We start from the raw sequence: 14,256 nt of genomic DNA on the forward strand, positions 1-14,256 counted from the left end.
TAAAATAGAAGAATGGAAGACAAGGGGAGCAATGATTCTTGATTTTGGTAGTTTCACCAGAAGGGGGTTGCTTGCTGGTGGACCTTGAGTGCCCTGCTCAATGGGGGAGGGGGGGACATATCGCAGACAGAGTAAGGTGAGGGGGGGGGTGGAGGCCAGAGAGAAGACTGTAGAAGACACAAAGACCACTGACCTGCCTGCGGTGAGAGACCCACGGACTCAGCTTCATTGCGGGAGATACCATTGATCCTAAATGCCTTGGTTTAGAGTTAGACAGTGTGAAGCCGGGAAAGGTGTGAGGTGGGAGCACCAGTCCAGAGGGGAGAGTAGGACTCCATCAGGCTGTGGATGAAAGCTTTGTATGTGGTCAGGAGCTCAGGTGTGCCAAGGAAGAACATTGCACGACGGAGGATTCCCAATCGGCGAATTGGTTTGGAGGCGAGGATTGAAATGTGGCTTTCCCAGCAAAGGTCATGGCAGATAGTGAGACCCAGAAGCTTGAATGAAAGGACTTTTCAAGGATTGTTGAGAATGTAGATGGGGGGGGAGGGGGGGGAGGTTCCAGACGGTCCTTTTGGAGAGACATCATGAGAAGGTGAAAAATTAATTAATTAACAATGGCAATTTCACCCCATTAGGAACAAATATAATGTCTCAAAATATCTCGAAGTTGTGGACGGGTTTTGGTGAAACTTAGTGGACAAGTTGGGTGTCTGCCAAGGATGAATAGTTTTGATTTTTGTGAAGATCCAGATCCAGATATGAGAATTCTTTGCTTCCTTTTAATGGTTTGTGAACCATTTTAGGAAACAATCCTTATCTTGTACACAGGCTATACTTTATGGTGGTCCAAACACCGCCGTTTCCTGGTGTTTGTACACATGCGCACGGAGCATTCTTGAGCGGAATACGTCATTTTGAAAGTCGCGTATTGAGAGATGGGGTCAAAAAGGATATATGGCATGATATTTCAAAAACTTATGGATGGATGGATGACAAAACTTTGTGAATGAGTTGGGTAGGTGACAAGAACAAGCTGATTAGATTTTTGTTCAGGTCCAAATCCAGATCCAGCCTTTCAGTGAGATGCAAACTGGTCAACCTGGCGAAGATATGCACTCTACAAAGTTCCGTTCTCGTTACCCCACCAAAGGTGGACAGGGTCATGTTTCCATCCCTGTCTGTCTGTCTGCAGGATATCTTGAAAATGTGTGAGCGGATTCGGATGATACTTGGTGGACAGGTTGGGTGTGTGACAAGGAAGAATTGATTTTATGTTGTTGAAGATCCGGATACGAGAATTATTATTTTAAAGCGATCCTTCACCACTGAGAGATGGGGCCAAAAACGATATGTAGCATGATATTTCAAAGAGTTGTGAACGGATTATGACAAAACTTGGTGGAATTTGAGTAGGTGACAAGAACAAGCCGATTTGATTTTGGTTAATGTCCGGATACAGATCCGGCCTATCAGTTGGAGACACAATGTAGAATGTTCAGCCTGGTTACCTCTGCCAGCGAAGGTAGACAGAGGTTATGTTTTTACCCGTCTGTTTTTCTGTCTCTCGTTGTGTCTGTGAGCAGGATGTCTCAAAAAGTTATGGACTAATTCGGACGCCATTTGGTGGACAGGTTGGGTGTGTAACAAGGACAAATTTATTAGATCGAGGTGAAGATCTGGAAACGGATCCGACACGAGAATTTTTAAAGTGATTCTTCACCATTGAGTGATTGGGCCCAAAAAAATGACATATAGCAAGACATCTCAAAAAGTTATGGAAGATTCAGATGAAACTTAGTGAATAGGTTCGGTGGCTGCCCAGGACGTAATCATTCGTTTTTGGGGAATATCCGGATCCAGATACGAGAATTAATACCAAAAATTTATGTTAGTTTGTCTGTCTGTGAGCAGGATATCTCAAAAAGTTATGGACGGATTCAGAAGCAAATTGGTGGATAAGTTGGGTAGGTGACAATACCAAGGTGATTAGATTTTGGTTAAGGTCTGCATCCAGATCAGACTTATCAGTGGGATACAAAAGGTAAACTGTTCAGTCTGGCGGAGGTGTGCCCTCCACCGTGTGCCATTCTATTTTGTCATGTGAATGAGTGGTGTCTGATCTGGACATAAGTGCACGACAATAATAGTGTTAAAATTTCATAAAACCCTCTCTGTCCATTTGTAATCAAATTTAATGAATGTCACAGGGCGTGAACTTATGAACCACATTACATGAAAACACTTGTTCCTCTTGTGGATCTGTAATGCAATCCACAATATTCTCGCTTAAACATGTTTGATACAAACAAAATATAATGTTTTATTTTTAGGTTTTCTTATTTTATCCACTTTTACAAACAATTTACTACATTGTTGCTACCTGCTTATCTGATGTCTCTGTTTTCATGCAAGACACAGCCATCTGTGGTCTAATCGAAGACACAAAATTTGTCTTCACCGTATACTAAGGGCCATCAGGTTCTTTCACATTTTATTCTTCCTTTTCCTCGTCTCTTCTTGCGTTGCCAGTGTTGTATTTTATTACTCCGTGCATACGAAGCGAAAAGTGGGGTGAAGCAATTGGGTCACTTTGTCTGTCTCTCTGTCTATCAGTCTACAGACGTCAGTTTATGATCAAGGAACAGCTTAATTTTAATTGAATGTTATATTATGAACATTGTAGTGCACTAATCTGAACACGGACCTGCAGTTTAGCACTACCTTGGCTGTGAATTTGGCAAATTGTTTGGCATCTCATCACGAGTACACGTGGACACAGAGGAGTAAGGTGATTGCTTTAGTGTGTTTGCTTGTCTGGCAGTCAAACAAAATTGAAAATAATTTCAAACAAGGACCTTACTGTTGTTAAGGACACCATAAAGGATACAAACGGGCACAAATAACTAATTTAATGCGTTGTTGTTGGTGGTGTTTCGTATGCAGACTGTGGTTGCTGGTTGCATCGTTTTCTGGAAGTGCAGCTGTGCCGCTGATGCAGTGCCCCTGTTAACAATAAGTTGATGCAGTGCCCCCATTACCAATAAGCCGGTACTCATTTTGCCAACATGAGAAAGGATAACGAGCCGAGTCAACCTACCTGGTGTTATTTCACTAGCATGACAGGGGCTCAAACTCAAGACCCTACGATCTTAAGCCAGCCACCTTAACTGTTAATCAACACCAGGCTTCTTTAATTATGTTAATTAGGGGGGTGTCAAAGATGCTGTGAATGCCTGGTGTTGGCTTAGCGGTTAAGGTGGCTGTCTTGGGAGCTAAGACTCCTGAGTTTGAGCCTCTGTCTGCCGTTGAATTAACACCAGGTGGTGTCGACTCAGGCTGTCATCCTTCCGAGCTCGGCGAAACGAGTACCAGTGCACTGGGATAATAACCATGTGGGGTAACCTGCATCGGAGTGGCGACCTGTCCAGGACTACTCAGTGGTGTGGAGGAAAAATTCCACTCGGGGCGAGATGTTAAATTGCCGCCCCCTTGTAACTCACTTGCTGAATTAAACACAAAGCCCAATGAAATATCGTTATTGTAAATCAAATCAAGTACAGTGCATTTGCAAGTAAAGAGTTACATCTCTGTTTTCCACCTTTCAAAATCGTCATCGAGCTAATAAGCGTTCAGTTGTTGTGACTGTGCGGTTCATATTTTCCAAGCCTTCAGTGAAGCAAACTCTCTCACAAACACAGGAATGAGATGCATTGGCATACTCAGGGGGGTGGGGGAGGGTGGTCCGCCCTGGGTGACAGCCCGGGAAAGGGGGGGGGGAGGGGTAGAGGTGGTGCCATTGGGGGAGTTGAAATACTAGCACGATGATATAACGATGGTTTTAGGTGCAAGTGACAGTATAATATTATTATTTACCGCATAATGAAGACAGTAACTCAGTAATAAAGTTAATTTAGTTGTGACACGTTCCAAAACAATCTTGAATCCAATTTCTCGAACGAGAAGGGTGTATGTAAGATAAGGCAAAATAATAATAATTTAAAAAACACCATTTGATCGTCCCTGCCCACTTCCTTTTTTATTACATGTTATTTTGTCAAATATCCTGGAAAAAAAATGGCAAACAAATAAACAAACAAACAAAAATGGGAAGGAAGCTGTGCAGTGAAGCAGCCACACCGCTTAAAAGTGTCCCCATGGGGGACTGATGTTTACCTCCCCAAAAGGCGGGGTGACCTTACTGTCCTGATGCAACGAAACAATAACACAAAAAAAAACGAAGCAACAACAAACTATTATCGAATGAAACATGGTCACTTAGAAAGGTTCTTCTTCATTTTGACGGACAGATGGAAGGAAGACATGAGCATGGATGGCAAAGGAAGGGTCCACCCTGAGTGCCAAATACTCTAGTCTCTGGGTACGCCCCCTGATGAGGCGGGAACACTGGAATGAGACTGGGACGGCGACCTGGAATGAGACTGGGACGGCGACCTGGAATGAGACGGGGATGGCGACCTGGAGTGAGACTGGGACGGCGACCTGGAGTGAGACTGGGACGGCGACCTGGAATGAGACTGGGACGGTGACCTGGAATGAGACGGGGACGGCGACCTGGAGTGAGACTGGGATGGCGACCTGGAATGAGACTGGGACGGCGACCTGGAGTGAGACTGGGACGGCGACCTCGAATGAGACTGGGACAGCGAACTGGAATGAGACTGGGACGGCGACCTGGAATGAGACGGGGACGGCGACCTGGAGTGAGACTGGGATGGAGACCTGGAATGAGACGGGGACGGCGACCTGGAGTGAGACTGGGACGGCGACCTGGAGTGAGACTGGGACGGCGACCTGGAGTGAGACTGGGACGGCGACCTGGAATGAGACGGGGACTGCGACCTGGAGTGAGACTGGGACGGCAACCTGGAATGAGACTGGGATGGCGACCTGGAGTGAGACTGGGACGGCGACCTTGAATGAGACTGGGACAGCGAACTGGAATGAGACTGGGACGGCGACCTGGAATGAGACTGGGACGGCGACCTGGAGTGAGACTGGGACAGAGACCTGGAGTGAGACTGGGACGGCGACCTGGAGTGAGACTGGGACGGCGACCTGGAGTGAGACTGGGACGGCGACCTGGAATGAGACTGGGACGGCGACCTGGAATGAAACTGGGACGGCGACCTGGAATGAGACGGGGACTGCGACCTGGAGTGAGACTGGGACGGCGACCTGGAATGAGACTGGGACGGCGACCTGGAGTGAGACTGGGACGGCGACCTGGAATGAGACTGGGACGGCGAACTGGAATGAGACTGGGACGGCGACCTGGAATGAGACTGGAACGGCGAACTGGAATGAGACTGGGACGGCGACCTGGAATGAGACTGGAACGGCGAACTGGAATGAGACTGGGACGGCGACCTGGAATGAGACGGGGACGGCGACCTGGAATGAGACTGGGACGGCGACCTGGAATGAGACTGGAACGGCGAACTGGAATGAGACTGGGACGGCGACCTGGAGTGAGACGGGGACGGCGACCTGGAGTGAGACGGGGACGGCGACCTGGAATGAGACGGGGACGGCGACCTGGAATGAGACGGGGACGGCGACCTGGAATGAGACACGAACACCTCGCTGCCTTGTCTTCGAGTTTATTTTCCCAGCATGCCACACTCTCATTTTTTTTCCTGCCCACCTGTCTTTGAGACCTTATTGGCCACAACCATTGGTTAGCAAATGGAGGGCGGGGCAACTTGCACAGTTCAATTTCTCCCAGCACTTGTGCTTTCACAAGCCACAGGAAAATTGTCCTCAGGACGTATTGTTAGTGACAGATAGTAGATGTTACAAAACAAATTTGGTGCCCCGTTCACCCCCCCCCCCCCACCGTCTAAGCCAGTGGGATTACTCCTTGCCAATGAAACTGCCTCGGCAGCCCAATCTGCCTTCATGGGGTTAAAGGAATGGTATTATTACTATTACATTGAAAGACACTGCATCAACGGTTGTAAACTTCTGGAAAAAGTTTGTTCTGTTCCTTTTTTTTCTACAACCTATAAAATTTCTATTTTATTTCAGTTGAATTATGAACTTTTACTTGAACACCGAAAAACACAAATCGCCTTCTTGGTAATTTCAAAAACCCTCCATTTAGCAGTACTTGGACACAATATTGCGGCATTTAACATAATCTTAACCAATGAAATATACCGCTCACTCTCTTGGAAAAGACACGGAGGCTCGTACGTCACGGAGACACGGAGACACGGAGGCTCGTACAACACAGAGACACGGAGACACGGAGGCTCGTACGTCCCACAGATGGTGCTCCGAAATGCAATAAACAAGGGTTTAAAAGACCTTTCCCATGTCCTTTTTTTCTCACTGCTATGCGGGGGTAGGGTGTTCTATGAACTCTCTTGTTAATATCCGTTTAGTATAAATTAATGGAGCTTAGTTATCCACATTCTAGAAATTAATATGAAATTAGTGACATTTTGTTATTTTATTGCATTACTTTTCAAAAAAGATGTGTCATGATGTGTCCGTTTTTCAATATTGTATATGTTCCAGAAAGACCCCTGTTCTTTCCCAGTGACTTCCAAGCTTTTAAAGCCTTGCTAAGCCTGGTGTTGGCTTTGTGGTTAGGGTTGTGTGCTTGGGATCTTCAGGTCCTGAGTTTGAGCCCCTACGGCCGCTGAATTAACACCAGGTGGGGTTAACTCGACCTGTCATCCAGCCGAGGTCGGCAAAAATAAATATTAGTGTATTGGTAGAGGGGCACGGCAGTAGTGGCGCCCCCCAAACTTCGTAGCAGTGGTGATGCACCGTTGTTCACAGCCAGTCGAAAGCATGAAATCATGCCACCACAACAAGTGGAAGTGTATATATATATATATATATATATATATATATATATATATATATATATATATATATATATATATATATATATATATATATATATATATATATATATATATATATATATATGTATATATATATATGTATATATATATATGTATATATATATATATATGTATATATATATATATATGTATATATATATATATATATATATATATATATATATATATATATATATATATATATATATATATATATATATATATATATATATATAAAAGCCTTTCAAAATATGCAATATTCTCCTTCGTGAAAAGAATTATACTCTCAGATTGCAACCTGCAAAGTCTAGTTCAATGTGTGAGACCTTCATTGATGTCCTGTGGATTTTTTTTGTTTGTCCCAACCCAAGGAGCTAGTGTTGTTGGGGGTGAGGAAGAATCTGCGAGCCCCCTACATCATGTGGCTGGCAGCAGTGGTTCTGTGTCTTCTGCAGAACCAGGAGCTGATGCCATCCTCATCGGAATGAGACGAATCCCTGTCATCGAGAATCCCCAGTACTTTAGCGATACTTCAGAGATGGACTCCAACACCCCCATGTGTAAGTGATTGTTTACACTGACATGTTCTCCAGCAGTTCAAGCTCTTTACTCATTGAATGAGTCAGTGTGAGGATGTGTGAATGAATGAAGTGATTCATGCAAATTATGGTGAGTGTTGTGACAATTTAAAATCGTCCACAATGTTGTAATCTATCAGCGAGTCCACCTTTATAAATCTTTGAAGACTTTATATTTGAGGTCACCAGTGGACAGAATAATCAGTCAATGAAGAATTGCTTGCATTACATTTGTCACCACGAAGGAGCAAGTACTATTCACCTTTATCATCTAATGACCATACCGGGGAGCAGGTGAGATCCCGTCTGCAGAGCCCCATCGGTACCCATGAGAGCCCCCCCCCCCTCCACCCTATCCTTACTGCTTTGATATATATTTTTCCAGGCAGCCTGTAAAAACTTGATTGGGGGCAAAGCAGAGAGTAGTGCTGCCTAAGCAGTCTCGAGTGAGAGAATACATTGGATGGTTTCTATATTCTTCCAGAGGTCGTCGGGGAAGGAATTTGGAATTTAGCCAGGCAATTGATACACAGTGGCCTATTTTTGTCAATAGGTGTTGGAGGGTCTTTAATGCCTACCGGTGAGCTAAAAGAAGTGACAGCTTGTTTAACATACCACTAACATACCACTTAGACCTCCTTTTAAGCAACGATCCCAATATGGTGGAGGAGTTGAAGGTAGGGGAGCCTTTAGGAGCAAGTGACCATAACATAGTATGTGCAAGGATTCTGTTAAGAGTTAGAGTTCAGGATAGTAGAGTAATAGATTTCAGGAACGGTATGAAGAGATAGTTGGGTGATGCAGATTGGAAGAAACTAACAATAGGACAATCACCATCAGAGAAATGGGAAACCTTCAAGGAGCAAATGTGTGGAGTGCAGTGTGTGTACATTCCAATGAGGTGTAAAACTCGAAGTAGAAAGAGACCAGCGTGGTTGAGCAGTGAGATAAGGACCACTATTAAGGAGAAACAGAAGATATTTATTAGGATTAAAATAACAGGACTGGAGTTATATTTATATCACGATCGAAGTAAACAGAAGATCCAGGTTGGAATGGAGGAAGTAAAGGAACAGCTCGGTAATCGAAGAGTAGATAAGGCTCCGGGTCCAGATAATATGCAACCGAAAGTATTGAGGGAGGTGCTGAGCAGGTAAGAGAGATGTTAACGGATATTTTCAATTGCTCACTGAAGTCACAACAGATACCAGAGGATTGGAGAGTAGCAAATGTAACAACACTATTTAAGAAAGGATCCAGAGAAGAATTGGGAAACTATAGACCTGTTTGTTTGACTTCAGTTGTGGGGAAGGTGTTGGAGACATTAATTAGGGACCAGATGAGGAACCATTTAAACAAATACAAACTAATTAAAGGTAGTCAGCATGGGTTTACCAAAGGTAGTTCCTGTCTAAGAAATCTTTTAGAGTTCAATGAAGCAGTGTCTGATTGGGTGGTTGAGGGAATGGCAGTGGACATAGTCTATCTACACTTTAAGAAGGAATTTGATGACATCGGTACCCATGGAGGTTGTTAGCCAAGGTGAGGGCTCGTGGAGTGGCTGGTCAGGTAGCTAATTGGATTGGAAACTGGCTTAGTGATAGGAAGTAGAGAGTGGCTGTGAGTGAGTGAATGTCTTGCTGGGAGGATGTAAGTAGCGGGGTACCTCAGGGATCAGTACTCGGACCGTTACTATTCATTATTTACATCAATGATTTGGATAATGGGGTGAAGAGTAAGCTTTCCAAATTTGCAGATGGCACGAAGCTTGGAGGTAAGGTGGATAGCAGAGGGGGTGGTGATCAGATTCAGGAAAGTATTGATACTTGAATAAATTGGGCAAAAGATTGGCAGATGTAATTTAACCTGAGCAAGTGTAAGGTGTTGGGGATGGGGAAGAACAATGAAAATAGAGATTACATGATTCAAGGGGTAATTTTGGAGCGTGTCACACAGGAGAAGGATCTGGGGGTGGTAATATATATGTGGGAGGTAATCAGACAGCACAATGCCACTCAGCTATAGGTAAATCAAATAAGGTTTTAGGTTGTATTCAGAGGGGGATCATTTATAAATCAAAAGAGGTGGTGTTAACATTGTATAGGAATTTAGTGAAGGCCACATCTGGAATATTGTGTGCAGTTTTGGTCACCACAACTTAGGAAGGCGATAGATGCCATGGAGAGGGTTCAGCGGAGGGCTACTAGATTGATTTGGGGCCTAGCCAGACTCAGCTATGAGGAACGGCTGAAGGAGACTGGGCTTTATACACTAGAAAGGAGGCGGGTATGAGTTGATAGGATAGAAACGTTTAAGATAATGAAAGGTAACGATAAAATAAGTGCAGATGAATTATTCAGCACAATAGACAGTGATAGAACTAGAAGCCATAGCCTGAGAGTAAAGAAGAGGAGAGTTAAGGAGAGCAGGGGACTTTTACTTAAAGAGTAGTTAATGCATGGAATGGTCTCCCTGGAAAGGTAGTGGCAGCAGGAACACAAGATATGTTTAAATTAGAATCACATAGGTACCTGGAAGTATTGGAGATGGAGTGTACAGGGATGTTGGTCGGACTTTTAGGTAGCTTGAACATGGATGGGTGATTGTGTACATGTGTGTGGAGTTTTGTTGGTGGGGGTCTTGTCAAGGAGTGTTGTGTGGTTGATGTTGTGTGTGTTTTTTTTTACCCAAGAACCATCTTTGCCCATCCCCCTCCCCTGGAAAGTTAAAAAAAAAACAACAAATAAGAACTACAAAAAAAAAAAAACATTTTTAAAAAGCTACAAAAAATTAAAAAGAATAAAACCACACAAGAACAAACAGCAAAAAGAAAAAAAACCGCTTTTAATTTTTTTGATCTGCCGTTGATAGATTGGTGTGGTGTTGACGTGGCACAGGCATGATGCGCCAAATGGCCTCCACTTGCATCTAATTTCCTTGTGTTTCCACCCGTGACATTTGTGGATTCGCATTGACATTTTCGCAATTGTGACATCATATAAATATTACCCACCATATTTCTGTTGGGGTCGTCAGCAGTAAGTTTTTTTTGCCAAAGTCCATCACAAATCGGTTGTCTAGCCCCTGCCCATGCATAGCACGGGTACCTCGCTCGTATATTATAATACACCAAGAGGTGGAAGATAAGGGTCGGGGGTTGGAGTAACAATGAGAAGTGAAGGGAAGACAATTCTGCGACAAGACAATAATCCAGCCATATTCCACCCCTTGCCAATTACATGCATTTTATACTTATTTTTTGTTTACAAGGTCGACACTCATAGAAGACCAAGGTGAAAGAAGTTAAAAAGGCAATGACCTGACAGTGGGGGTAGTGGAGCAACAGTTGGGTATAATAAGCAAGGGAATGAACAAATTTGAAAAGAGGAGAGAGTGGAGGGGAGGAAACAGTAACCTGCAAGGAAGAGGGTTCGGTAAGGTAATTTGATGTAGGTTAAAAAAGATTGTAGGTAAGGATGGAGGATATTGGATGTTTAACCAGGAGGGAGGGACTGGAAGAACATGTCCATCCTGAAGCTGCTGGCGAAGTGTTGAGAAAATAGAGGCGGTAAAAAACATCGGCCACTGACCGCAACGGACATTGTGCTTGGCCTTGTGGAGGAAGATGCCAATAATGTTGGGTGCTTTCTATTCCATGGAAGTCAACAGATACAGAAGTGTTACTGCATTGTCAGCCATAGTAGGAAAGTAGATTTCCATTGAGCTATGGCCAAAGAACTTGTAGACTTTGAGTAGTTCTGAATTTTCAACAAAACACTTGGAACGATGGAGGATGCGCTGTTTGCAGCTGGCTTTGGAGGTCAACTTTGATATATGGTCAGCCAATGAGAGGGCTTAGCTGATGGTAAGGCCTATAAGCTCAAGAGCCTGAATATCTTTCAGTGGCTTTCCACGGAAATAGACACATTGGTTCATTTGATGATCCTTCCTGAGTGACAGGGTGAGACTGAGATTTGCCACGATTTTAGAACATGTTCCATTTTAGAAATTTTAGAAATTCCAGCTGCAAGTCAGTGGGATGTTGTACCGTACAACACCATGTGGAGACATCTGCAACAAGGAAAGAGTTTTCCAGACCATTGGAGATTACCGTTTATGTGGATGAGGAACAAGCCTGGGCCCAAGACTGTATTGGGGTAATCCAACCTCCACTGTGAAGGTTTGGTTGATATTGACTGTGTCATGGAAGATGTCAAATCCAGGAAGTAAGGCACCCCGCATGCAACAGGCAGCAAGTTTGGCAATCAAAACAGAATGCCAGACTGTCGCACGCCTGAGATATGTCCAGGGAGATGGTCCTGACCTCTTGTTTGAGACTTTTCCTCCAACCATTGTTCTAAAATGAGCAAAAGCATGTCCGGAGTTAAGTGACTTGGATCGAATCCACACTGATTGCTGTCAGAGATCAGGCTGGTTGAAAGCAGGAATAACTCGACATTACGAACAATGATGGATTCCATGACTTTGCTAGTAATTGGAACCAATCTCACTGGTCTGTGGTTGATAGGATCTTTTTTCTGTAACCTTCTTGTGGATGGGAGGGATCGATGCTTGCTGACTTCTCATCAGATGGGCATTTATCTCATCTGGGCCCATTGCTAATGTAGGGTCGAGGCTGGACAGAACTTCCTCTACCTTCTTGAGTGAGAAGTACACAAAGTTCAGTCGACAAAGGGCACTCCCGAGGGGGCAAGATGCGTACAGCGTGGGATAGAAAGTAGGTATTTGAGATTTGGGGGCAAACACTGAGTTGACATTCTGCCTTCTCACGAGCAGATACTACGGTGATGCCATTTGAGGTGAAGGAAGACTGTAAGGGGAGTATACACCAGAGATGGACTTGACAAGGCACCATCATGACTATGAGGAAGGAGACTGGATTGAGAGTTCAGCCTTGAGATTTGGAAGATCATGTTTTCTAGCTAGCCTCAGGATGGACAGCCACTTGTTGAAAACCCTGGGGAGTGGCCTAAAGTACCTCTCAATCAGGTTAGCTTTTCAGGTTGAGAAAGCAAACTGCTTGACCACAACTGCCCCCCCCCCACAGGATTCGGTGTACCAGCGCTGAGAAGATCGATAAGATAGCCTCAGATAGGATGGGATAAACCGGAGCATGAGAGAGACGGGCAGAATTCAATTACCTTCCTTAATCTGCACTTCTGCTGGAGCTGTTTTTATAACATTCCTATAAAATTTTCCAACAACTATTGAACTCGTAAATATCCTTAATTCTAACTAAACAGATTTATGGAGTACGTTATGCATTAATTTACTTTAACTCAAACCTCTTTATCTTGTATAATAATTTCTTTCATGAGTTTGCCATTTTTAGTATTCTGAACCAAAGCCATTGTTTTGCTTTCTTTGCTGTCCCATTTCCCATAAAAAAAAAAATTTCTCTTCGCACAAAACATTTGTTCATTCTAAATTAGGAATCGAGTTTTGAGTCAGAGAACAGCCAAAGTAGGGGACATTTCTCAGAGTACACATAGTGCTTCCAGGCCTGAAAACCCATTATTGGCCCCAACATCATGCGGGGATGTTTCACATTGTTATGGACTGACACCACACAGCTGGACATCTCCAGGGCTTTGGTCAAGTAAAATAAATCAACCACTCACTGTTCGTCCTGAACACGGATCACCATGTGCGTTTGATGGTTTTCTTTCACTCTCACAGCTCAGAGCCTGTTTTCCTAATTTACACTCACTCTCACTCTCCATCTTGTCATTTATGACATCACATAATGACATGCTGGAATCCAAGTGGCTTAATCATTAATGCTTATGGATCAAGTCAATTAGAATATGGACTTCACACATAATGTACACTCAAATACACAACACATTCGCTCATGAATTTTAATGAAGCTGTGGATTTCATTCTGTTGAATGAATCTTGGTTTGTCTATAAAACAAGTTGTTTCTATCAATTGGATTAAATACTTCACTTGTACATCCAAAACAATAGAATGATTAGAACCTGAAATAGTATTTTTGGAACAATAAATTCCTGCAATATAACGAAGATTGTCATTATGGCTTCAACAGCACATGAAACATGAAAATAGGACTGCGTGTCCTGAAGCTCTCCTGGATCAGGAGCAACATCCACTCAAACCCCCTGCAGACCCCCTGAGACCCTGATATATATATATTTTTTTTAATGCTGTGAACAAACTTTGGTACATAACTGGTGATGAAGGTTGTCGTCAGGTTTCATCGAAATCATGCGTGTAGTTTCGGAGACGAGAGCAAATACCTATTTTAGGAGCTCAAATACCCCCCCCCCCAGACTCCTTTAACGAGCAGAAATTTTTATGCGGTTCCACTATTTTTTCACACTGTTCCACTATTTGAAGAGGACTCACCCTGTTCCACTATTTGAAGAGGACTCACCCTGTTCCACTATTTGAAGAGGACTCACCCTGTTCCCTATTTAAAGAGGACTCACCCTGTTCCGCTATTTAAAGAGGACTCACCCTGTTCCACTATTTAAAGAGGACTCACCCTGTTCCGCTATTTAAAGAGGACTCACCCTGTTCCACTATTTAAAGAGGACTCACCCTGTTCCACTATTTGAGGAGGACACACCCTGTTCCACTACTTGAAGAGGACACACCCTGTTCCACTATTTGAAGAGGACTCACCCTGTTCCACTATTTGAAGAGGACTCACCCTGTTCCACTATTTGAAGAGGACTCACCCTGTTCCACTATTTGAAGAGGACTCACCCTGTTCCACTATTTGAAGAGGACTCACCCTGTTCCACTATTT

At 43.8% G+C, this 14,256-nt stretch overlaps 1 protein-coding gene across 1 annotated transcript in view; it reads left to right on the top strand.

Annotated features, from left to right (window-relative positions):
- Positions 1 to 14,256, top strand: part of NTRK2 (neurotrophic receptor tyrosine kinase 2) — a 125,606-nt gene that overhangs the window by 42,439 nt on the left and 68,911 nt on the right. Inside the window, exon 12 of the mRNA XM_085846110.1 lies at positions 7,253 to 7,441. Coding sequence (XP_085702236.1) covers positions 7,253 to 7,441 — 189 coding nt within the window. The remainder of the gene's footprint in view (positions 1 to 7,252; positions 7,442 to 14,256) is intronic.

This window comes from Eptatretus burgeri, chromosome 11, assembly GCF_056783735.1.
Source record: "Eptatretus burgeri isolate ZD-2024b chromosome 11, Ebu_testis_v1, whole genome shotgun sequence".
Classification (NCBI taxonomy): Eukaryota; Metazoa; Chordata; class Myxini; order Myxiniformes; family Myxinidae; genus Eptatretus; species Eptatretus burgeri.